The sequence below is a fragment of the Patagioenas fasciata genome, chromosome 8 (assembly GCF_037038585.1).
Source record: "Patagioenas fasciata isolate bPatFas1 chromosome 8, bPatFas1.hap1, whole genome shotgun sequence".
Classification (NCBI taxonomy): Eukaryota; Metazoa; Chordata; class Aves; order Columbiformes; family Columbidae; genus Patagioenas; species Patagioenas fasciata.
The window spans coordinates 16,945,988-16,973,746 of record NC_092527.1 but is presented as its reverse complement, the minus strand read 5'-3'; the positions used below and the strand labels follow the sequence as shown (position 1 = coordinate 16,973,746).

At 37.7% G+C, this 27,759-nt stretch overlaps 1 protein-coding gene and 1 long non-coding RNA gene across 4 annotated transcripts in view; both read right to left on the bottom strand.

Moving 5' to 3' along the window:
* The window catches only part of NRG3 (neuregulin 3), a 395,896-nt gene that overhangs the window by 60,196 nt on the left and 307,941 nt on the right, over positions 1-27,759 (bottom strand). Inside the window, exon 4 of one of the 3 annotated variants that reach the window (XM_065843806.2) lies at positions 8,124-8,147. The exons of 1 other annotated variant lie outside the window; for it this stretch is intronic. In XM_065843806.2, coding sequence (XP_065699878.1) covers positions 8,124-8,147 — 24 coding nt within the window. Of the gene's footprint in view, positions 1-8,123; positions 8,151-27,759 lie in introns of all 3 variants that reach the window. One more of the 3 variants, XM_065843805.2, reaches the window with a different exon arrangement.
* Positions 22-8,113, bottom strand: LOC139828546 (uncharacterized). Its single transcript, XR_011740276.1, has 3 exons — positions 756-8,113; positions 589-639; positions 22-504 (listed from the first exon to the last, which is right to left on the bottom strand). It is a non-coding gene; the product is annotated as an uncharacterized lncRNA (long non-coding RNA).

The window sequence follows — 27,759 nt, the reverse complement described above, 5'->3', positions numbered from 1 at the left end:
TGAACACCAAAAAAATAATAAAAGGAACATATTAATTCATATAAGAAATACTGGATGATTGATACAATAAATATAACCAGAGTGACTAAACTATGTGAATGTGATTCCAATGGTGTGTCAGCACTGCCAAACAAAAATGCTCATCTGCATGCAACAGTTTGCAATTCTGTGATTATTTAGACTACTGTTAAGAATCAAGCATACAAGAACAAGACATACACACAGGTTTTTTCCCCTTTTCCTTTTCTGCTGCTCAGGTTTGTTTCCCAGATAACTGCTGGTCTGTCTAGTCAGAAGCAAACACTGACTTAGGTGACTGGACACACAGTGTTTTTCAGCACAGACAGGTTGGGTCTGAAATGGGGATAAACTGATGCTGATGGGGACAGGAAATGGGATCATGAGACAATTTTAAATTATCATAAAAATAATTTTATTACAAACAATCAGCCAGAGTAGGAATAATATCTTTGCACTTCTCCACGTGCCAATATCCTACAGCTCCTGCAAAAGAAAAGAAAAGGAAGTACATGAAAAAATAATTCAGTGCTCTACATAGTGCACTGTCAATTTTTCCACACTGCTTACCCTTCTCCTCTGCATCCAGCAATTACTGGCAGGACACTGTCTCTACTCATTCTAGGCATAGAGGACACAAAGATTTAGTTCACTGTCAGAAACATCAATTTTTCTATACAACCGTAATATACATTACAAGCGTACCACTGTCATGGAACATTTATTGTGATGCTTACCTTCTGCTTTCCAAATCCTTGCATCATTTTCTGGGTGAGACTTGACATCTACGTAACACCTCGAAGTAGAAAAAGGACAAAGTAACACTGATCCACCGTGGCTGCGTAAACATGGCACAGCTCGGGCACTTGAAGCCTCTTCTCCTGTAGCAAGATAACTTCAGTACACAGTAAACAACCTTCTACGAATAAAACCCCTACATCGTAGTAGTCTAACAATGGATTACTAGTTCTCCGGGGCATGTCTGGATTGTACTTACTCCTTTGAAGCCTCCTCCCAGGTCCTTGGTCAACTAGAAATATAAAGTCTCACTGGCAAGTCTTCTGGCAGCTGTCTCTACCATCACCTTTGACATGCAGATCTTGCCTTTGTCCTGCTAGGCTTCTTTCGGTAGTGTACAGTATATACAAGTTACTCTACATATTTTCGCATCTGGTTAAACTGCAAGTGAGCCCAAACAAGGCCAAGAGTAAAATTTCAACATTGCAAGTCAGCTAATCGCATTAGCATACCCTTGTATCCAGACTCTCAGTTTTAACAATTCCTCAAGCTCTGTGAAGCATTTACCTAAATACCACATTCAAAATGCAGGCTACAAGACTGACTGGGTATAAGGTCACATTTAAATACACAGCTGTCTGTTCAGTTTTGATGCCATCCAATTACCTGTATTTCATAATAAAATTGTTTACCTCTGAGATACGCCAGCCATGCAGGGACCTAGGGCACATCCCAAAAACGTAATTTGCATACACAGAGACATAATACAGCAAAGCCCCTCTGGGTGCAGAAGGGATGACGTGTCCTCCATTGAAATCCAGCCTCGAAGCACACATCCTTTTCCCCCGAGGTGACAATACAGCATGCGTGTTCCTGAAACCAGCACTATGCAGATGATCTTTGTACCTTAAGCTAGGAGTTACATGGAAACTTACCTGGAGGCTTGTACACAATGCGCATTTTTAAGGCTTCACAAATTCCTTTGTCTGATCCACAGGTAAGACTTTGACCTTACTACTACAGCCCAATCAGCACATAAGGGTACACAGTACACGTTCACAGTGGAAGTGACAGACTAATGATTACATGTAGCATCACTGATGACATACACCCACTTTTACAGACTGATAACCCGCTCAATGCAGCTAGTGCGTCCTCCCAAGCCAGCCCCAGCAAAACAGAGAAACCCATACCAATTCTGACTTCCTAAACTTGTCAACATACAGTGTTATCAAATTTTTGTTTCCATAGGTTTCATCACAAATGATTAGTAGCTTCAGTTAGAGAAAGCAGAAGAAACCGAACACAGAAGAATGTCACCAGAGTAAGTTACTCATATTAACATTATTTTATCCATTTTATCCACACAGTTCACTGCATTACTAATTTGATAAAGCATTACAGGCAATTAACAGCACACAGAAGTTAACCACATGGTGAATCTTAGTCTTGCTGTTTAAAAATAACGGACGTTAATCCAACACTGTTCATTGCCAATACAGAAAATCCATATAAATTGGAAAAATGACATACTGAGAAGAGTAGAGATGGTAGCACTGAATCAAGATTGTAGGTAGATCACAAAACACCTAGGGATAAATCTCTCTCACTAAACCAAAATCCAAATCATACCCCCCAAACTGACAGAAGATGTTGTAAGGCAGCCTGCAACACATTCACCAGATGTGCATTGACTTTCATTTAAGAAGTACATTTTCCTAAACGGGTACAACCACTGGCAGAGCTTCCTCCAGCCCCTGAGGAACCTCTGTTTCATCTGTTACTCTTATAGCGTACAGACATCAGCTGTTTCTATAAAGTTCTCTCTTCTGATGCTCATGTCTCTTTCCTCTAGAGGTGATAAATGACTCTTCTTCCCAGCCAAAAGAATCCTGTGGAAAGTCCTGAAGATCTAAAGGCATTTCATGCCTCGGGATACTATTGTTATATTGCAGTATACTTAAAAAGGACAGATATTTCACAAAGCAAACTGAAAGACAAAGTCCCAAGAGCAAAGGCTTTACTAAATTTGGAAAGGTAAAATCAGAAGAAGGTAATGAAAGCCTGGTACAGGATGAAAACCGAAGAAATTCAAAGAGTGATTACAACAATGGTAGTAAACATTACAAGTATCAATGTCTATCAGAATAGCCCCTCTTAATTCTTCAGAAATTTATGGAACGACCAAAGATGAAATATTTTAAATGCTTATGAGTAACAACAAAATAATTATTACAAAGATATGCTTTGATAGTAGTGGGGGCTGATTGTGATCAGAATCTCTAATAATTTTGTGTAAATTGCAGTATAGAAGCAGCTTGTGTGACGTATTACCAGAACACATACATTCTTTGCTCATGTAATTGCATATACATCCTTTCTTCTAGTGAGGACAGGAGTGTTACAAGGTTTTATAACAGATAAGAGTTGCTAAATGGTAACTAAGGCTAAGATGATCCATGCAAATGTTGGTTATTTATTTTCGTTGTCTGTTTGCTGCTACAAGACACTGAGTTTCAGAAGACAGCTCACTGGCTGCGCATTTTGTGAGCTGTACAGGAACTAATGAACTTTGCCTTTTTATTTCTTTGTAAAAATACTAAATGGTTACAGTCTTGCTTATACTGCTCATCAGCAAAACCAAGTTTTGCAGTTTGGAAAAATCAAGGTGCATCTACTGCAGTACATGTCACAAGGTCACAGTGTCAATTTAGTTAACTGGATCATATATTCCTAGAGTCTTATGGATACAACCAGCTTATCACAATGAGGAGGCAGTGATAATCAGCACAGCGAAAATAAAGCATGCATCCTCTTCTCCAATATTAACGACTGCTCAGAATACAGAAAACTGAGTACATTTCACATTGCAAGGATATATATAAATTTTAATAGGATCCTATTCTTGAGTTACTTTATTGCTCTACTCAATTAAATGATATTTAATGATTCACCACTTACAAGGGTATTATATATCGTTCATACTCCATTGACTTCAGTGAAGCTGCTTCTGATTTTTCCAGAAAAGATAACCAGTTCTAAGGAAAAATATTAATTTCCTGAGTAAGGCTGAAGTATCAGCAAGTTAATAGTTAGCAACTAAATATAGCAACCACTGTATTATTTTTGCAGTTCACACGTGGGGAGATTCATGTTATCATATCATAACTGTTTACACCATTGATATAGATTTAACTGCTATGCAGCCTAAGGATGAGGACTGTTTAATGTAATGACTGTATTTCCATCAGAACTGTAGCGACCCAGCTGTTGCACTTTCTTGGGGCATTTTATTTTCAACTGTATCCATCCTAAAGGACTGTTACAGAACAAAATAGAAAGATTCTGGATCACCAGGTTAGGTGGTGTAGGTGGATTGTTAAAATAGTCAAGTTTGCTCATGTATTGTAGAAGGGTATCCAATACTCACCTTCATCCCTTAACACATCTTAACTCTACTCATTCTCAATGTAAGGAATGAGTAAAACTGACGACTCCTTGTCTAGGGCACTGGCCATGCCCAGAATGCTTATTTCCAAAGATCACTCTCAGGCTTTTGTATGTCCTTGTCTCTGGTAGTTAAAGCAACGATTTTGCTCTGCAGTTGGGACGACGTGCACGAAGCCAGTGTCCACAACTCAGCTTTCAACTGCTACTTGTTGCACCAAAGTAACGTGATCAGCCATGCTGGCTATCAGAGATATTTGGCTTTTATCATCATCAGTTTTTCCATCAGATAAAAATAAACCGTTCAGCCCTGAAGTACGGCTAACCACCTGGGTCAAAAAAATGATAATAAGCTGTAGATACTCATATCGCCATGCTATCTAATGCTGAATATACATCACTTAATTTTCTCATTGAATAAATGGAATAAAAGCTGCTTCATTTTTTTTTTTTTTTTTAATTGCAAACTCGCCACCTCACATGAGCATTATCAACATCCAGCCTGCTTTCAGTTGACGTGAGGCTGTTAATACTCTGAGTAGATTTCACGTTTGTCGAACATCGTGGTAATATTTACTTACCTTGGTGTTGGAAACTTAAATAAAATTGCACACACCATCATTGGTGAGACGCTGGGAACTATGCAGATGTGTGCACCAACCCAGACCACAGACATCATGCTCCTGAGTGAGCCATACATTGTTCTCCCATGCACGGCTGTGCTCTCACGAGAGAACGGGGAGCACAGGTAAGTTTGCACCCTCTTGCAAGGAAGAAATAGTTCCTGTGTTACACACTGCTGAAAGATATTGCCCAGAGAGTGGAGGAATCTAAATGCAGAAAGCCTGACAAAAATTACTGTAACTGAGAATCTAAGGCACAGAGAGATTAAAATACCTCGCCCAAAGCCTTTCTGTAATATTGCATCAGAGATGGAAATTCAATCAAGTTCACATGAGTATCAAACAAAATACTTTGCTTTTTTTTTTTTTTTCCATTTGTGGTACTAGAATGTGTAAAGTGTTTCTGTATCACCAGAATTTTCATAAAGCTTGTCTACTTCGATCACAATATTTAAATGCACATTTTAAAGGTCATTATCCCTTGAACACATACTTGGCTTTCATTTCACTCAAGAGAAGCTGCAACTGCACACATCAGAACTATAACATTAATTGCTACATTTGCAACATTTTAAAACAGATATGCCACATTAGCATGCCTGCATTTATCTCTGCTGTTTATACAAAGAAACAGACACTGCAAACCAAAGCCAGTAACAATATTAAAGTATCAGGTATTCATGTTTGGGAATGCACAATATTGAATATTGTGTAGAACATAACCTGACAATATCCAAAGTGGGAAAAAGGTGTGAGAACATGAGAGAGGTTAACACAACAGCTAGTGCGGTGGATAAAATGAATGCATAACTCTTGCTCAACACGTGCTGCACGTGAGAGCTCAGGAAATAGTAGAATGCATATTTCAACAGGTAGTGGAAAAGCAACGTACACAGCCCCTGACTACTGAGCTCTGGAATTGGTTACCACAGGAGCTTGTGGGGGAAAGCAATATCAGCTGGTTCACTGAAGGATAAACAAATTCAGGGACAACAGAACCCTAACAGAACAGTAAAAGTACTGGGCAGGTATACACATTACAATGCTTCTCATGATTCTAGTAGAAAAGAAAAAAAAAAAAAGCTACACTCATCTGCTTTCCTTGGCAAATGTACACTAAGTTAGATGTGCAGTTACTGTACATCTCACCCGTCCCCTGGGGCAGCTCTATAGACAGATGTTCCTATCTACATGAGATTTTAGCTTCACCCACTGTGGAAGGAGTTTAACATTCCCTGGGAATCTAGGCTTGCATGGTTTTCAAGCAAAATTTCTGAAAGATGATGATGGAAATTAAATTCCCAAGGCAACAGAGCCCGTACATGCAATAAAACACTAGAAAGAGTGTGCCCTGGATCACATACAACCACAGCTAAGCTCTGTAGCACCTATACATTGTTATTTTTCATAACTGGAAAATACTCTTCCAACTAATCGCAATTCCTTGCTACAGTGCAGAAGTAAACTCATGGGAGAAGCTTTTCCCTAACTTGATGAGTATACTGTCACCTGATCTCTCCATATACAGGGTGAGGATTTGTACCTTAACTGTGTGCAGTAATGATTCCATATGTACTTATATTCCTAATTCTTCAAGAAGATTGGAGGAGGGTTTAAGAAGCACAAACACTTCTCTTTTGCACATGATTTTGGAACTTCCCTTTTTGTAGCCCACAGAAAACCACGACAAGCCTCATTTTAGCCTTTTGTCATAACATTTTCAGGCTAGAGACACAAATATTAATTTCTATACCATTAAGGTCAGTTCCAATATTAAGCAAGACAAACAGAAAGCTACTCATATGAGAAGACTGCTCTGATCCAAGACTTCAGGGCTTGGCTTTATTTCAAGCTTTAAAGAGATGTCTTTCAAAAAATTCAGGAACTCAAAATGCTCAAAATAAAGTTAGAATAATTCACCTTTGCTTCCTGGGTAACACTTCCCTGCTTTCTATGGACAGGCTTACTCTAAGATCCTATATTCCTTATCCTGTTTCTTTTATGCATGTTTGTCCTCCAACTCATATGCCTCAAGATTGCTGCTTACAAATTATTTTAAGCAGTAAAACTGGGATATATACAGAGCCTTTAAAGTAACAATTTCCCAGCTGTACTTGTCCACCCAGTCTGTGAAAACACTTGCATCAATTCTACCAATACTTTTAATGTTTCATATTAAGTGAAGTGAAACACTAAACTTCTGGAGATCACAGAACAGTTCTCTAGAGAGAACTCTTCTCTAGAGATGAGACAGTTCTCTAGGTATGCCAGACAAGTCCAAAAGCAGCAGGAAAAAATCCCTCAGCCTGCTGGTTGTCCTCTTGCTAATGCAGCCTGCCATGCAGTTGATCCTCATCACCATACTGGTTTTATGACAACTTATATTCAACTTATCAACAAATTCCCCGTATCACCACTCACAATCACTAGGCTACCATATTTTCAGTTTTGAAATCTAACAAAAACAAAACCAAAAACAAACAAACAAAAAAAAGTAAAACTCAACATAGGGAAAGGACACATTAAAAGTAATTTTTTTATTAGTTCGATATGACTTTGCAAGCTTTCCCCTGCCCCACCCCAGTTTTCAGTCATATTTAATGGTTTATGTTTTTTACACAACTGATGCACCAGCCCACCAATTCTGCTAAGAACAAACCCTGGCTTCCTTTAAGAAATTATCTGTGCTCTTTGCTGATCACCAGCTGAGGGGTGAAGTGGTGACCTGTTAAGCCTATCAATCTCTCAGGCTATCAATACATTACACGACAGCAAATGAGTCAATGAAACATTGTCTTTCCTTTCCAAAATTACAAGAAGCAACTCTTCACTCCTGCTTTAGCTTTTTCATAACCTAAAGTTAACTTATTTGTCCCTTTTCTTAAAAGTATTCCTCTAACTTGTCTGTTAAAAGTTAATTAAATTGTTCTTTTTAAACCTAGTTACATTTAACATTGTAACCAACACCAAATTCTAGGAACTTTCCTTTACATGAAGATAGGCATTAACTCTTTCCTAAAATCTCATATAAAATATTATTCCTCAAATATCATGACATGTCCATATAATCTTTATGTTTTGTTTCATTAAACAGCAACAAAATACCAAAACATCATTATGTACTTTTTAAGCCCCCTAGTATTGGACAAGATAAGAGTTAAATCTTTATATCATTTAAAATGTAATCAATAAATACAATAGGAGCCCAAGGGAGTCTTCTCAATAACTTCCACATTCTTTGGGATAAGGCACCAAGGTGAATATTAGCAAGCGAAAGGAAGAGAAATCAAAACTTACCCATGAATTCAATTCCTAAATGGTCTGCTATACCCAAGAAAGCATGTAAAAGAAAAAAATTAAAAAAAAAAAAGAAAATAAAAAAGAGAGAGACAGAAATGTTAGAAACAGACTAAAAAGCAAGTATCACCTTTATCATAAATGGTAGCATTCAATACTTATATGGCAGAGCTGCAAGAACGTGATGCAGGGTCAGGGGCCCACTGTGTGGGTACTGGTCAAACCCTGTCCTTTGAAGGACAATCCTAAAATGGCAATTTAGGGCACTGACCTGTCAGAGAAGGGAAGCATATTTGGGGATGGACATGAACACCTTTACTCATTATATTTGACTGAAGTGCCTCAAGCCGGCTACCTACAGGAATTTCATTTTATCTTCCTCCTGAAACTCCTCTCTCAACACGCTATTACCATTAGCCAGACAGGATTCTGGCTTTCATTTTCTATGCCAGAGCAAAACCTAAAGAGGTAAATGGAAGGCTCTTCCTGAGTTTGGCCACACTTGCACCCAATGTGATTGCATAACTGCTATCTCTTGTGTAACAGAAAATCTGAGTTCAGGAAAGAGTAGCCGTGTTCCCTACTTAGCCATCTGATTGATACGTTGCAATAATTTCAAGGCATTTAGAAATGAAGAAAAAATTTTAATATTTTTAGAATATTGACTGAATTTACCACACGGAGTTCAAAACATTTCAGGACCCCTTTTTCACATGACAAATTAGTATACAATATGTCCCTAACAGACAGATGACAGATGGTCTGAAAGACCAAAGTAGATTTAAATTTATTTAACACACTTATTACTTTTAAGTTGATAGGAGTTATGTTTAAGTTGATACGTGATTAAAGAATAAGAAACTCTCCACCCTGCAGAGACAGAGCAACAGAAAAAAATAACTGAATTTTCAGAAGCGAGTGTGTAAAAAGTAGTAGCTTCAAGTCCAAACTGAATTTGTGCAAGCTTGACCATTCATAAAGGCTACAAACCACAATTCTTTTCTATGCTAGGTTTGAAATTTTTTGATTTTCAATGAGAGGTTATAATTTGCATTATAAAGAACAAAAATGGATTTTTTTTTTCTGAAGAAAATGCAGTATTTTCCTTTAAAATATAATAAAAGCAAAATATGTTTATTGCATTTGTCTTACTTTCAATTTATATTCACATTTCCTTAACACAGAAAAGATTAATACATAATTTTGCTGAAATTTCCAAGAGCAGCATGTGTGGAGAGGAAGACAGCAGAGAAAGAGCAGGAGAGCTACAGGAAAGATGGAGTAAGACTGATGTGTTGGCTCATGCTTGAAGCTGGGAGGTACCACTGGGAGCTCTGTGAAACACTTGGTCCCATTAACTGATGTTGTGCAACTTTCAAAAGTCCACTTAAGAATTATACAGCAAAGTTAAAATAAGATTTTCCAACATAAACTAACAGTAATTTTAAACAGTTTATCATATGAATTCTCAGCTCTGGTATTTGTGACGAGAATGTGAAATATTTGGGTTTCTGTCGAAAATACCTTGCAACCTTCCAGTCTTTCCAGAAGGCATTAAGCATCAGCTTGCTCAGTTAACTTAGTAACACAAATCTATATAATAGTTGCTAAACTCTATGTTTACCTTCATGCAGAATACACAATACACATCTCAAAATAAAAGAACATAAGATGATGCTATGTGATATAAATACCTCATTATCACAGTTTTAGGACAGGTATAACTCCAGTGATACCCAAATGAATCTTTCTTTTCAATATTAAATACATAAGTCAAAACTATACATACAGGTATTCCACATTGCAATCTTCTAATTTGTATTCTTGCATTCATGTACATAAACACCCCTTGTTCATTTGATACAGGGATGTAATTTTTGTAAAGGGCCATTATCTGGTCTCTAAGAGCTGAGGATATTCATACATGAAGCAAAATCCTGTAAGATCATATTTTTAAGTCTGCGTAAAACAGCTGATAAAACAATTCTTCTTTCATAATGGGGCTATACATGTTCTCTGCATGATTTCCATTTGCAGCTTGCAATCTCCCCATTCAGTTCACTGACACAGTTAAAAGCCATTTTCTAAAAAAGTGCATACAAAATACATCTTCCCTTTAAAAAAATGGAAAAAAGGATTTTAGTTCATCTTTGAGTGGTTTATACATAAGTTAGGGTCAAGGATATCTGTAGCCTTTCCCAGGAAACGTGTTCAACTGGAGAGGCTGGAAACCTGTCAGGTTATATATTTTAAATATCTTGTTTGCCTGGAAAGCAGCTTCGGCAACCAACACAATATATATTGCTGACAAAGTTGTTTTACACAGATTATGAAGAAAGGATGTCTAATGGGATAAACCTTCACAGTAAAACATCTAAGTTGCCAATTTATGTCATTAAACATAGTTCAACAAGCTCTGCGAGCAGCTACCTGGGAATAGAAAACTAAAAAAATGATAATTCTTGTGGATCCAGCATACACTGGCACTGGCTCAACCCTCTTGTCTGGCTGCTGTGGCACATGTATAGTTGTAACAGAGACCAAGTCTTGGAGCTGAGCTCTGGGCTCACCCTCGTGTCTGGGGAAGGGACTTTGCACCCATGGTGCCGGTGGCCGGGAGGTGGACAAGGCAGCTGGGCTGACAGCCCAGACAGGCCCACTGGGAAATGCCAGCAGCTACAGCTGTGCCTCAGGGACTGTACATGGCAAACAAGCCTTCCACACCACCAGGGATCAAGCAAGCACTGCTCAAATGCAATAAACCATGGTCGGCCGTGTGGTTGTGGTTTGTTGTTGTTTGTGGTTCTTGTTTGTTCGTTTTCCCCTCCATCTTTTTACAACTGCAAAAAGACAGTATGTAACATGACTGCTCTCCATGTCCTTACCCTCTTCACCCTGGGAAAAAGAAAACCAAAAGGCATTCTGATCCCGGAAACAACAGCACTACTCAGGCTGCTCTGAGAATTCAGAAGCAAAAAGGGAAAAAAAAAATCCTCTTAAGAGCCTGAACATAGTCACATTCTTCCCTTCCTTTCCTCCTCTCACGGCAGAAATTCAGCTGCACTCACAAGTTATCAAACCCCTACATGTGAAATTTGTTTTCCTTAATACAAATCTGGCTCCTGCAGCAATGGTGTTTACCAAAGCGTTCAGCATATTGAATCAGGGATGCAAGGCAAGGTGCTAGAAGAAATGTCAGCAGTCATTAATCACGCCGGTTGTTTGGCTCTTAGTATTTTTATCATTCTGTTTACTCCACTAGCTATGGGAAAAACAAACAAACAAACAAAAATCCACCCAGACCCCACATATTTGCATCTGAAAAAAATCAGAAAAGGAGAAAAATGGACTGCTTCCAACCCCATGCCCTTATTTGAGCTGGCCCCTGCCAGGGGCTGCCTCCAAGGGCCCCTCCCTAACCTTTTCAGAAGGTAGAAAGCAAATGTTGGCTCTTTTGGAATAGAGCCTTTATACTGCAGCTTGCCATCACCAGCAAAGGACTGACTAGACTCTCATATAGGCAAAAGGGGTCAGAAACCTCCCTGTCCAAAATGTAGCAGAAATATGAGTCCCCAGGACTCCCCGGGCTCTTTTCCCTCCCGTACCCAGCAATGCTGGTAGCAGGGAAGGAGGGGATGGGGAGAAGCACGTGGAACAGGTTATGACCATCATCAGGCTGCCCCTTGGTGACCAAGCATCAGTCCGGCAGTTACTCTTACTTGCAACTACTGTGGTGAAAACTAATGATTTTGCAAGCTCTGGTTTTGGAGATGGGTTTCCACCCTCTTAAGAACAGCAAGAAACTCTCCCAGCAGATCCATATGAGACCGTCATGGCACAGGGAACAGCACAGCAGGGGGAATGAGGGAAAAATGGGGAGCCATGGTGGTGGCCTGCGACTGAACCAAACATAAAAATGTAAAGTATTGACCCCTAACATGCTACAGTATAACAAAGTACTGTTACATTGCTATACAGCCCTAATATATAAATGATAAATTGCCTGCAGAGCACTTCCTTGGACACAGCGAGTGCAATGCCGAGCAATTCACCATCGAGCAATGCAGTTTCTTTAAGGACTTGGTTCAACAAAAATGTATATGAGAGCTATTAATGTGCTGAAGCGTGGGCGCTGCTCCACAAGATGGGGTCATTAACCAAACAATGCAACTGTATTTTATTGTTGTTATTGTGATTTCTTCTTTTCTCTGGTATTGTTACGTTCTTAGGAACTAACATATTACTCAGACAGGAAGATTATTCACTTTTATATTTTATTTTATGAATATTTCTGTATTTTGTTGTTGATGTGGGGAAAATATTGTACCTTATGGTCCTTGTACTAGGTGAATTTGCTGCTAGTATTAAAGTCATTTTAATTCATGCTTTATGAATACATACACACCTGGGAATACTTGATAACAAGCACAAGAGAAGATAAATTCACACTCACTAATGGACTCATTTATTAGTGCTTCACATAGAACATGCAGCCTTGCGTCTGGATTGTGGCTTGCTGGGTCATACTAAGATGGAGATTTTGCCCCAGTTAAGGCAGGTTTCATTATCCCATATACATTCTTAGCTACACTATATATATAAATACAAAGACAACATGTAAATCTCACTGCTTTATAGAAGAAAATTCTTGGCCACGAAAATACTCATTGCAGCCCACTACAGACATTTCAATCTGTTCTACGGATAGGTTGACTTTGGGATGAAGGAGACAGCTTTAGGAAATCAGTGCAACAGCAAAGTATTTTGCTCTGCAAATGAAATTTATTTCTTCCAATAAACTCATAAGATTTGTTAAATTGTGCTTGCTAGATCATTGTCTTGGACAGAAAACGCAACACAATAATATGCTGCAAGCTACGTTGGGACAGCTGAAGTACTCTGAACAGATTATCTGGCTGGAAGGAACAGGACAATTTTGTTAATCTTAAGTATTAGGCTGATCAAACTTGGTATGAAACGAAGACAAATCCTTCCTTTCAAAAGGCAGCTAGATTAGGATGCTACCTAAACATACAAACTGCAACTGTCTTATCCGTTATTTTTCTATGTTCGACAGCACACAGTTATCAGCATATTTGTACCTTTAGTGAAACTAAAACTGGAACTGATTACACATATATTAAAATATATTATTTTTTCATGCCTCATTTGGCATGTGAGCACAAAGAGTTACAGGACAAAGGATTTCTCTCTTCAGTCGGACATTGCAGGAAGTTACCAGATTTAGAAAGCTGGTCAAATGCTCTTAGAGGCTGGTTTGGGTCTTTTTCAGTATGAAAAAGAAAAAGCACCAACATATATTAATTCATTTTACAAATCTCAGTCATAAGAAAGCACAAAATTTCATTTTGTTGTTTTAGAAAGATGCCAGTGATTTGTTTCCATGATTAATTTACACAAAAGTAGTCTTCACAACATTTTTTTGCAGTGCAGAAGGAGTGATTGGGATGAATCAGGGAAATCAGAGACAGAAAGTCAAGGTAGTTCAACTACTAATTTTTCAAATCATCTTCACTGAAAGGCACAATAGAAATTTCCCCCTGTAGAACATTTAAAAATGGACTAAACTAATTCAGGAGAATGGCTTTGAACAGCCCTAGTAATAGCTAAGGTGCTCACTACACGTTAGCTGGTGTAATAGTAAGTATACGGAATATATCAGTAATTTGCCCTACCTATGTAAAGACACAGTAATGAAAAACATACATACACATGATAATTGGTCAGTATTCAACAAAATTATAAATCACGGTTACAGAAATGATAACAACTAAGAAATAAAAGAAGGTTATAAATCTACAAAAAACTTCATAATCTGTTATATTCTCAGTATAAACGATGAGAGAAGATGTACAGTCTCCTTTTCTATAGAGTTATTTTTATTTTTAAATCCTCAATCATTTTCTTTTAAACCCCTCAATATGCAAAAATAAATATTGAAGACAGCATCTACAGGTTGTTTTACCTATTTATTTTTAAAGGAAAAAAAAAGGCTAAGAAGGGAAAAACCTAGACTTGCTGTGAGTATTTGTATGGCTCTGGGGAAGCTACACTATAGACTCATGACAGAATTCCTCACCACTATCAATTCCATAAAAAAGAAACATTTGAAAAACAAACAGCAAAACCTGCTGTTACATAAATAATATACAGTGATGAATCATAGCATAAACTATTGATTTTCTTTCCCTTTGAACAACAAAAGCTCATGGCTGTGGTTTACACCAAAGTTGAAAGATTGTTTCTAACTTCTGAAAATAAATAACAGGAATGATCCCATCTTTACATGTTCAAGACAGGTTAGAAATTTCAACTACTTACCTCATCTGCAGCATGCAGGCTCAGAGGATTAATCTTGCCTCTTCCCTATCATTTTAAGACCTTAAATTATCATCTCTACAGCTAACAGACTAAGTTACTTCTCTTTGAGACTCTATGTTGGATTTTAATGTAAAAATTTAGTCTCATTAAATAACATAAGCAATCTTTACTGATATGCACAATATTGTAGACCAGTACAGATTTTAACCCTAGGTTAGATTTTGTTACTGTAACTATAATTTCAGCAGAGCAAAGAAGCATGTCTTTAATTTTATTTTTGTAAATAGTGTATAGAAATTGCTCCATTAAACTTACTAAATGCCTAAAGAATGTGTTCAAGAATTTCACCAGATCCAGGTCAAAATATTTAGTGCTAGGTATCAGCCAAATGCAGCAATGGTTATTCTGTCTGAATAACCCATTGTTTTCATCAATGAGAGGAGACAGCTGGTGAATGTTAGATGCAGATATATTTTTGTTGATTTACTTAACACTGATAAATCAACAGAACTGCTCAACATTTTAATTCAACCCGAAATATCACTGTGTAAAATAGTAAGTCCACACAGAATACTGTGTCTGCAGTCAGACAACTTGAAGTGGCTTCTTATTTTATTTGCTAAAAATATAATGCTGTTTCCATGAAAATTAATAACTACATTAAAAGAAAATGAAGCTGCCTGTATAAAGCCTCATAGCTCATATTGACAAGGTTATTTATGAAGTTATCTCTAAATATATGTTGAAAGTGATAACCCAATGTGACCACTCTGAGACCAATGCCCCTCCTGCTGCAATAAGACTGCAGTATACATTGCACATTATATATTGGTACATGACTTCTGATATTAGCATCAACTGTTGCAACCAATGATGCTGCAAGACATTCCCAGAAAAATCAAGATTTCTCTGATATTCTGCAATTTTGACAGATCAGTAAAACCCTATATTAGCTATGTAACTGCAAAAAATGTGTTTTGTTTTGTTTTTCCTTGGCTCCATACATCACATTTCTTTTTATATTGTCATCTAAAAGTCCAGCCTCACAAACCAGAATGTCTGACTATGCTAAGGACTACACAAAGAGAAAACACTAATGTAGCTATTTGACCTACTTTTACAATTCTGAACTGTGTTCCTGGGCTTCTGCAGCAACTATGACAATGACTACACTTATCTCACAATTGCAATTGCATAGTAGGTGATTATGGCATGGTCATAACTAGGCAACTGTCAGGAGGATAAGGCTTTGGAGCAATATATTCTTCTGTTCTTCTCTGTATATTAACACAACAGTTCCTACAGAGTCGAGACTCGCACCAATAAAACCCCTGTCCATCTCTCATGACTGTTCCATGTTTGCACAGTGGTATCATGCTGCCTCTGCAGATGGGCTCACCTTTATCTGCAGGAATGCTGGCAGCTGGCTTTGAATTTATTTATCTAAGTTAAACTTAGATGTTTTAAGTCATTAGACACTTCACCCAAATTTCAGTAGCAACTGATGTGGTTAGTCATGCAATGTCCTTTAAAATGCCAACTTCTACAATGGAGAAACTGGTCCTTTCCAAATTATTTTGTGACAAGGTCTCATAAAGCTAGATAGGAAAGGGGAGGGGAAATGATTTTTTTTTTTTTCTGATCAAAAAAACAGAAAAAACTACAAACATACCCCAAAAGCATATTCAGTATTTTGAAAACATGTGGTCTGGAAAGTTTTTGGAACCATGTATGAATTAGATTATTTATCTTGTCATAGGCACGAAAGATTTCACTTGACTGCAGCGTTCTGTGGGAGAAAGAATCCTCTTCTGGTTAAATAAATGATGCAAAATGTCTCTTAAGGTGGAATAAGTCTATAAGGTTCTTTGAAATTACTGTAGGGATTTTCACACTATTATTTCCAAATGGATATTTGATAATATGGGTCTGTAAAATATAACCAGCCTCACAAAAACATTAAAGGAATTGCTAATAGCTCCCTCATCTCATGAACATATGACATTTAATAAACATTTCTCATGCTAAATGTTACTTTATTCCTTCCACAGATCATTAAGCTGTCCTTCACTTGCCTACTACAGGAAAATATTTCAGATGCAATAGTGTTTAGTGCTCTCTAAAGGCACAGAAAATTTTGTAAGTTTTTGTCAATTTCTTAAAAGCTAATTACTTTATTCAACTTCAGGACAAGGAATGTACATCAATTTGTGAAAAACGAAATAGCTTTATTCCCTAACGCACCAAGTAATTGAGTTCTACTGCAGTCAAAAAACAAACCAGCAGCAGCAGACTACAGGTATTTACACCAAGATTTGTACAATATTTACTGAATGTTTTAATGGCTGTGAATTATACATCTCTACTCTAATAACAAGAAAGTTGCTGTATTTTTTTGTATCCACATTTAGCTGCCTAGATAACTGGTCTGAATTTTGCACAAAAGGACTAAGGAGACTCAAAGATATGGGATTGTCAGATCTATTTAAAAAGATGCTGTTTTTCTTCTGCTTTGATTTGGGAAACTACATTTCTTTAGGCATCAAATTTTGACAATATTTGCTCTACACAGGAGACACTTTCTCATCTTATTTTACTTTAAATAACATAGAATGTAGCAAGATAATTATTAGAACTTACTCTGGTTACTCTGCATCTCACACTTTGTGTAAGCAGCTGCCTTATGCTGCAGCAGTACAGAGCCTCATTTCCAGTAGTCCTGTGTTCCACGCTTTGGATGATGATAAAAGGCCATAAGCTTTAATCAAAATTTTCTCAGTGTTTGTGGCACTTGCTGCCTTGCTGCTCTCCTGTACAATAGGTACTACTGTGTGTCAGCAGTCTTTCAACCCGCCTTCCTGAACTGTGAAATCACACACCAAGATCTCTAGTGTTCTTCCAAATCTTACTGAGAGTTCTTCCCCTAGGAAAGCTACAATCCAGCTGCAGGTGAATAATCCAAACATACACGGTGCTCTGAAGGGTTTTTATTTAAAAGAGGTTGCTCTCACCTCACAGAATCACAGAATGTCAGGGATTGGAAGGGACCTCGAAAGATCATCTAATCCAATCCCCCTGCTGGAGCAGGAACACCCAAATGAGGTTACACAGGAAGGTGCCCAGGCAGGTTTTGAATATCTCCAGGGTAGGAGACTCCACAACCTCCCTGGGCAGCCTGTTCCAGTGTTCTGAACCTACATAGGTCTTCCCTATTTAGTGATGAAGAAGAGAAGCATCCCTCTTTTTTGTTATTTCTTTCATATACTTGAAAGATTTAAAGAACTTATTGTAGTGAACTTTATCAGGAAATATACCATTTGTCCAATACCTCTTATAATTCAATGGATGAAATACGAACACCAGTTCATAAAAATACACCCATTACTGTGCAATTCTCCCATGTCTGCGAGAAGGTGATATGTGTAGCAAGTGAATGATTCTGAATCTAGGCATGTTTGTTTGTTTGTTTTTGGTTTTTGTTTGTTTGTTTTATTTTGTTTTAATGCTATCTCCCTCTCTTAATTTGACAACTCAACTAATACTAATAGTGTTGTGTGTTTGTTGTTGTTCTTGAAGCTGCTGCATGTTTCTTGGCTGTCATGATGTGCAAACCACGTGCATGCACAACATTGCTTACACTGCATCTAGTAGTATGTGGTATTAAACATTAAAGGGACAAAAGTTCAGGTATAACTGGCTTGCTAGAGAAACTAATGGGTTTTATTCTTGATTTCTTTTTTTGTTACCTGGGAAATGTCTATAAAGAACTTTGTGATTCCAGCAAAACATTTGAGTGGTTTTATTTAAAGCTGGTGAGTACACAGACACTTAAGATGATTATTTTACTATATGGTGTTTTCAGATTCAAGTAAAGGCTCCTTGAAGAACAGGAACACTTCAGCACTCCAATTTGAGTGCTCTCTCAAGTCACCTACCAGATACCTTCCCCAAACTCTGTCCTGTGAGGCTGGTGCACTGTATGAACAACCTTAGTGGAAATATACCGGTAATGTCAGCCTGTTTATGGCATCAACTGCAAAGGGCAGATGAGAGCAGAAGAGCTCTGTTTTTCTTCAAGGTAAAATCTTCTCTTGACATCTGGTAATGATTTGTTCATGCCAATCAATACAAAGCCAGATATGCTGGAAAAGCACAGTGATTTGGACAACAGCTCTGCAGCATACAGAATGCTGTTTCTGAATTGCAGGATATTTGAAGTGAGATAGTGAGATAAGATGAGCTATTTGTTGAGATGTGGAAACTATGGAGCTGAGGCATATTACCAAGGCACCAAGGAAATGCATCTCTTACCTGGAGATGTAACAGTTTAAATAGTACCATTTCTATTTGATTGTGGGCACTGGCACACATGCCCTGACAACATTGAACTTGTATTTATGAATCCACAGATAGTATAATAAATAAATATCATTCAGTCGGATAAAGTACAAGCAAATGCAACCATGATGTTTTTCCATGCCTAAACTGCCTTGTTCGTGGAAATATTAATGTATTCTGCTTAGAAGCCATTAGCTAATGATACAAACAAAGAAACAGCAGCAAAAACAAATGGTAAAAAATGACCATCAGCTCTTCCTCACAGAGTCTGAACATCTTGTGTAATTTTGGTTATATGACCTGAATTTCTGACTCTGATATGTAGGTAGCAATCTGAAAAATATTTAATTGCTTTTTTGTTTGAATATTGTAGGTGTTAAAATTCTTTACTACTATAAAAACTTTTAAACAACATTCACTACTATAAATAGATATGACAAAGGTGGTCTACAAATGTGAATGTTTGGAATGGATAATGTGACTCATCAACGAGATTTGAAGCAGACATAGAGCTATGACAAAAATAATTATTACCTGCTATCAAAAGTTATAAAAAATAGCATGTTGGAATAAAAGTGTATGATGTGTACACAACCCAGAATCACCTACAGTGACAGCAGCAAAATCAAAGCTGCTGTTTGCCTCCATTTGTGTATGTATTGCAACTAATTGTCATCAGTATATTGTGGGAACAGTGTGACAGGGCCCCATATATAGAAGTATTAAACTCATTGAATATAATAACTCTGTCAGAGCCATTCAAACAAATGAATTCCCTGTGCGTGGATCAGAGGTAAACCAAAATAACCAGGATGGTACCAATATGCTGATACCTGCACCACTGGTGGTTTGCTTCTGGTCCTAAAGCCAACTCATAAATTACTACAGCACCTCACAAAGGAAGGCATCTCCTGACTCAAATCCTCTCTTTCCCAGAACAAGTAGAGAAGTGGAAATATTGCTCTTTAGAGGAGCTGTAGGGCTCCAGCAAAACAATAGCTGTATTTTCTGGGACTCTACCTGCAGATCTTCCCAGTCAGCTGTTCCATTCATTGCATTTACCTGAAGCAGTCTTTTTTTCTTAAAATGCTGTACAGAGTAACAATCCCATCCTGCCGTTTCCTCAGTCCATTATATCAAATGTGGTCTGAAATCAGAAAGTTACAGAAAGGACCATATTGCTGCTTTAGCTGACAGCAGCATCAAAAATAGGTCTTTACATTTCAGAGTAGCTTTACAAATGATCAGTAAATATCCTGGAAATAAGTAGAAATTAGTGTGGAAGTACTTCCTACTATTGCTATAATACCATTACTTCTATCAGGTATGCAGATAAAACCAAAGTTTTTTTCAGACAGGTTTGTGAAGAATTCAGTATTTTGCCTCAATATCGTCATCGTCAGCAGCAGCAATATTGTTTTCCTCAAAGGAACACAGTTGTCCATTGGAAACTATAGTGCCCCCCCTCTTTTTTTCAGCAGCTGTGCACCACAAATAACTAACTTTCAAGAATATTTTAAACTGAAAAAGCAGCTGTCTCTATTTTTCATTTGTGAAATGCACCTGCCATTGAGGATTAGCAATTCTCTTCCCTTAAATAAAACATTAAAGAGAGGCTAACGCATGGTTAAAAACATGTTTAAGCATCTAAACGCCTTTATAAAATACAAAACTCGATACCTTAGCTTTGTAAAAAAACAAAACAAAACAAAACAAAACTGAAATAACTTTCAAAATGGAAACCAGTTGTCTTAGGCTCTTATTTCTTATGTTGTTCTAAAATTTTAATTCTTTGGAGTAACACCTACATCGTAAACGAGACAAGCTACTCTTGCACCTAGCCTTATATATGTACAGTTAACTAGTCAGCAGGAGGTTTACCTGCATGTAGTGATTGCAGCATGGAAGAATAGCCATGCATGAATTACCAGTTTAGGAACACCTTATGGTCTTGCGGCTGCCTCTTCCATGACATTGCTATCATTACTCATTCTAGGTAGATCAGGTTAGTTTGGAGACACCTAGATTTGCTATAAGATATCCACTTCACTGAGAAAGGTACTCATTTGTGGTCAATGGGACAGAGTCTAGTTGGAGGCCTGTATCTAGCAGAGTCCCTCAGTGGTTGGTACCAGGCCCAGTACTATTAAATACATTCATCAATGACTTGGATGAGGGAATAGAGTGCACTGCCAGTAACTTTGCTGATGACACCAAGTTGGGAGGAGAGGCTGACATGTCAGAAGGCTGAGTTGCCATCCAGCGAGACCTGGACAGGTTGGAGAGTTGGGCAGAGAAAAAAATAATTAAATATAACAAGGGCAAATGTAGAGTCTTGCATCTGGGCAGGAACAACCCCAGGTTCCAGTATAAGTTGGGGAATGACCTATTAGAGGGCAGCATAGGGGAAAGGGACGTGGGGGTCCTGGTAGACAGCAGGATGACCATGAGCCAACACTATGCCCTTGTGGGCAGGAAGGCCAATGGCATCCTGGGATGGTAGAATGGGTGTGGTTAGTAGGTCAAGAGAGGTTCTCCTCCCCCTCCACTCTGCCCTGGTGAGACCACATCTGGAATATTGTGTCCAGTTCTGGGCCCCTCAGTTCAAGAACAACAGGCAGCTGCTGGAGAGAGTCCAGCGCAGGGCAACAAAGATGATTAAGGGAGTGGAGCATCTCCCTTATGAGGAAAGGCTGAGGGAGCTGTGGGTCTTTAGCTTGAAGGAGACTGAGGGTTGACCTCATGAATGTTTATAAATATATAAAGCGTGAGTGTCACGAGGATGGAGCCAGGCTCTTCTTGGTGACAAGCAGTGATAAGACAAGGGGCAATGGGTACAAACTGGAACACAGGAGGTTCCACTTATATATGTGAAGAAACTTCTTCTCAGTAATGGTGACAGAACGCTGGAACAGGCTGCCCAGAGAGGTTGTGGAGTCTCTTTTTCTGAAGACATTGAAAAACCCGCCTGGACACACCCCTGTGTAACCTGACCTAGGTGTTCCTGCTGTGGCAGGAGGATTACACTAGGATGATCTTTTGAGGACCCTTCCAATCCCTAACATTCTGTGGTTCTGTGATTCCTACTTTTGCCAAACAGTTGCATTAGCAGAAAGCTAAAAGGGAACCAAAAGCTGGATTCTGCATACTCACTTGTGGAAAATTTTATGGAGGTCCAGCAACCATAGCAGTAAAAGGCAGTGAATCTCAGTCACTTCTACCGTCACACTACTGTGTTGACCAACTGAGGTCTTAACCATCTCTCAGTCTCTCAGTCAAGGAACCTGGCTTTCCTAATATGTAAGAATTTTCTTTTGATTTTCAATCTAAATTGATACTGCACAATTTAAAACACATTCATTCTTGTACCAACATATCTTTTGGTTTCAATCATTCTTCTCTTTCCTGCATATTTATCTATATGAAATATTTATAGAGCCAATGATATGTCTCTGAAATATTTCCTAGGTCACCATTCTGCACAGCTGTAATTTCCAGACAGACTTTGGAGCATCTATCAATTACTGTACTGGATCAGCAATATCTTCACTCAAACAGTGGTGTTCAAATACTTACAAAAACCTGATCACTGCCACTACCATGACTTCCTACATTCCTATAAACTGCAACACATGAAAAGAGCAAAAGCATACTGTGTGCCTCCTAGCATTCCCAGAATTATCAGTAACAACAACAACAACAAAAACATTGAGCAAGAATAAAAGAGGTAAAAAGCTTTGACTGGTGCCTTTGAATCAGATTCAAGGGAGAGGAAAACACAAGATCTGCCACCAAAGGTGTAATTTCATCCCAACAGGTACATTAAGGACTGTGTTGGTTGGCACAGCTGCTTGCTCCACTGCCAGTTCAGCTGTGAGACAACTAGCATAATGGAACTGGAGATTTTCCTTTAAACTCTTTTGCCTAGGAAGGAAATTTCTGCCTCACTAACTGGATTTTATCTAGAATTATTAAAGCGAGAGAAATTTTTTTAAAAAGAAAATGCATTCCCCACAATATTTGTGTGACAACTTCTAGATAAAATAAATCAAAACGGTTCAAAAATATCTAATTCTTTTTCCCCAACTAAATTTTGCACTGAGGAACAATTTTCAGAACAAAAAACTTTGGGTTTAGAATGGAATATAAAATTCAAGACAGACATCTTAAAATTAGATTTCTAAAAGAAACTTTTACAAAATCATGTTGTTATGATTACAGGCTATGTATATATATAGTCATATAAGAAATGCAGTCATATGCTGTGCTTTCCTCTGTCTTTTGTGTAGATGCTAAACAATGCTGAACAAGACTATCATAATGTAAATAATTTTTTCTTAATTTCTTCTATTTATTATTTTTGCTAATGCTGTTTGGATTGTTTGGACAACTTACAATAGTGATTTTCATGCCTTGTTGACTTCTCTTCTTTGTTCATTATGCCATTTAAGTAAGTTCAAATACATGCGGAGTAATTACATATGATTTATTAAATGCTTGCCCACCAACTGCCACAATACCTGGAGGAGAAATGCTTGTTGAATAATTAGTACAAGTGGAGACTTGCAACATAAGACTTGCAAGCGGAGACTTGCAACTTGTGAAAGGTATTCTCAATCAGTGGCAGAGTCATACATTAAGCACTACTATAGGTGGCTGAAGACAGACATGTCAAATGTTGTACAAAAAAGACGCACAGTCCTAGTCTGCCTGGGTTGAGGTCAGTGTCACTGTGATGGAGTCTCATTAGTTGCTCTGCAATTGCACATTTTCTTAAAGTCCATTAAGCTGACTTTAACAAAAATTACACACACTCCAGGGCAAAATAACCAAGTAAACCAAACCAAAACACTTATATTGTTAATAAACATTTTCTTATGAAATTGCAATTTTGAGGATAAATGTTTCTTTCTTGAGACAAACTAGAGACTATTCCTTCCAGTTCTCCCCTTTGGATGACTACAGAGCTGGGATGGGGGAGAGCAGAGGTATTTTGTTTATGTGAAACACATTCACCAGAAATATACCATGCCTAACTGGACATTATTAAATGATATCACCACCATAACAAGGGAAAATTAGTCATAACAATAATAATACAAATCAAACTCTACTGTGATTAATAACATGAATTAGATTAATTAGCATATATCTCAGCTAAGTTAATGTTACAAAGCTATGTATCCTATTCACTGTCATTTATCGGTTGTGCTAATTTATCTTTTCTCTACCTATGACCATTAAATGCAACATATGTTAGGTCTAAGAACCATTTGCAGTGATTGATAAGGAACAAACTCGCCGTCCCTGGAGGTTTTTAAACTGAGATTGGACATGGCACTTAGTGCCATGATCTAGTAAATGAACTAGAGTTGGACCAAGGGTTGGACTCGATGATCTCTGAGGCCTTTTCCAAACCAGTCGATTCTGTGATTCTGTGTGATTCTGTGAAACCACACCTTTTAACATTGTCATCTTAAAGCAATCAAGAACATCAGAAAGTAGGTCAGATATTGAACGACATAAATAAGACCTATTCATTTGCTTCACCTGCAGTGGACAGGGAAAGCTTACATTTGGATTTGACCTTCAACATGTTTTATCAGTAAATATACATTTTGCCAAGTCACTGGTATCGAAGACTGTTTTCTTTGTTTTAGAAATGGTGGTTATCAATTGGTCTGCAGGATATGCCACCAAGTCAGAACATTGGTGGGTATTTCTAAGCTTTAAAGATGACAGAGTGTACATTCAACAAGAGATGGAGCACTAGCTGAAGGTGTTAGCAAAGCAGCTCTGAAGGATAGGCTCTCTGAGTGCCATAGCACAGTCCCCTTGCAGCACAGTGTCCATCAAATGTGTGACAAACCAGCTTCAAAGGATTCAAACTCCAATCCATTTAGTTTTGTCCTCTTTGTAACAAGTTTTTCTGACAAAACTTATATATTTGATTTGAGGCGTTTGTCTATCATGACCTAACCTGAGATGATGACAGCATTTTTCACAGGCCACTCCATGTTCTGAAGCTTGTCTGATCTGGTCAGGATATTTATGCTACTTCTCAAAGACTACAAAATAAGAGAAATGAAAGTTAGAGGAGCCAGTATGCACTGTGCTTAAATCACCTGACAGCCAATAAAATGGTTCCACATGGAAATCACTTTATTCCCAAATTGTTCTGGTACTTTGTAATTAATTCATACAGGAAATATGAGATTGAGGATCAGATTGTTCAGGTTCTGTGCTCCTTTAATGGTCTTTCCTCTCCACCTTCTGCTGTTTGTTTGCATATGAAAACCTCCATACCGGAATATGACTCCCACTTTTTTACATTTGCTAGTGAGAGAAATGAGGCAGTGGTATCTTAAGTGTCTGCAAAAATTTCAGTGTCAGGATGCTCTGCTCTGTCATGAAACCACTCCCTTGTATAACCAACGTGGAAGGGCAAATGTGCTAAACATGAAAACAGACATCACGCCTTGTGCCTTGCCTTGTTAGGCACAGTCCCACTCTTACCTTGAATGCTAAGCAAGGAAAACCAGAAGGCACTCAGAAGTGAGTGGCATAATGTGCTTGTACAAGCAGATTAAGTTCATCCCATTTGTATGTGCTAGTCCTTCATTATCAGGCAGTGTTCAATGTAACTGAAAAAGATGCTTTTGTGATTGTGATAGAAACATAAAATCTTTGCAGTATTTTTGGATCACAGTTTACTGTTAAACTGTGTGTTTTAGCGTATTTTTGTCCTAGAAAAAAAGGGTGAATGCCTATATTTTTTCTCAAGTTATGCCATGAAGAAATATGATTTGCCTTCTAATAGAATCATCAAGGACCCATTCTCTCCAGTTCACTATATAGATTTGTATACCCCATACAAAAATATTTTGAGTTTAATTGGAAAAGACAGCATGACAGCATAATTTTATATAACTGTTTACAATTACTACAATGACAGCTTCCACGGAGCTCTTGGTGATTTTTTTAAGAGCATTTGCAAGAATAAAGTATGGGTTAGAAGAAAAAAAATAGTAATTTGCTACAACTGTGCAAAGTGGATTAAGGAAATCTATCAGCAGCAACACAGAAATGGGAGATATTTTGCCAATCTGAGCAGAACTGTAATATTTGGTAATGTTGATATATTTTTTTCAATAGCTAGAATACATAAAGCATTCTATTTTATCCTCAGATATATGGCACATAAGAAAAAAGCAGATTTATAGGCTAGGAATGCGTTCTGTTTGTTCTTCATTTAAGAAGAAAGTAAGATCAATTAGAACCAAAGAGCTCTGGTCCTCCAAAGCACAGGAAAGCACACAACATATGTGAAGTTTTGAAAAGATATGCAAGAGAGAAGCCGTAAGACAATATCAAAGGAGTAGTGTAAAAGAGTAGAAAACACAGAGTATGGATCTAGGAAAACACAGTGGGAAAGGCACTTTTCTGGTAACTTTAGTGCTGGAGCTGGGAAGAGCTTCCTTTTGGTTGATGTGCCCTATTCAGACAAGAGAATTTGCTTGTTAAGCACAACAGCATCAAATATATCTGAGTATTACCAGCCTGTCTTCCTAACTGCTAATTTCACAGAATCTTCAGTTCTCGTTAAGCTCTTGGGTCAAAACTAATGCTATTATTATATGTGACAGACACAAAGACTGTTTTATAAGGTGATGTGGAATGGAGATTTACATGGAAGACCAGAAAAACAAGCAAATTTATTTTCTAAAGTGCATGTTGAACATGGATACTAAAAGGAGCTTTATGAACATAAGGCCAAGAAGAGAACAAAACACTTCGCTTAATTAACCAATAATGAAAAAAATTCGTTAGTGAAGTTTGACGCATTAACGGATAAGTTTATAGAAGACAGCAATCCAGTTCTTCTCCTGAAGTAATTTTATGGTGGTGTACGTTCTTCAGATTCACTATGCTATAGATTTATTATTTATTTACTTTTGAAGAAATTCTCAAGACCCAAAAGATCCTTTATTGACCTTGAATGTTAAGCTTTTTTTGTTAGATTTGTCATCCACTCAAACCAGATTAGAATAATCCAATAAGGACCGACAAGGAAGAAAACTGAGCTGTGATTAATACACGTACATTATGTTGGAAAAGGGACCCATGAGAGTTACTGGGTTGAAGATGGACAAAATTGCTTTTCTTCTTTAGGGAGAGAGGCAGGCAGAGCAATATTTATGCAAGCATGCAGATTAATACGCTTTTGCTGAGTTCTGTGCTGCTGCAGCTAAACTGCTTCTACAACCTGACCTAATTAATTTAGAATTTGCTTGGGTATTTCCTGATTCAACCACAGGACAAGCGCAGTATGCAGTGCACTGCAGAAATTATCTTGGAAAGTCACACAGCCCCATAGGAAATAAATTTCACAAGAGCAAATTAAAACTTCATGAAACATTGCTGCAGAACAAAATTATCAGTCAAATCAGAAAAGGCTAGATTAAAACTCATATACTGTAGTCAGAAATCCGGCATCGTAATTTAAATGCAATATCAATGGCAATTAGCAATAAGTTAATAAGCATCTAAGTTACAGGACACTCCATATTCAAGTGCTTTGCAGTGTTAGTGACCATTATATTTATATACTGACAGCTCTCATTTTCTCCACTGTACTCATCAGGCTGATTTATCAGACTCTTAATTTTCCTTATATGCACAAGCTATAATAGAAAAGCCTGTGAGTTGCTTTGCCATGCACAAGATAACAAATTTCTTTCACAGATGGTCTGCTCTCTGAAGATGACCAAAAAGAAGCTGCTCCTATTCCCTTGCATCATGATGGGTTTGATAGCAAAGTAGTCTCATGAAGGCAGAGTTTATAGATAGGGGAAACATGCTGCTTCCATTCCCTTTGTGCCACTTGAATAATATGAGAGCAATGTTATGAGGTGGAAAACTTTCACATTTTATTTTTGATCTGGCTCCTGCATTT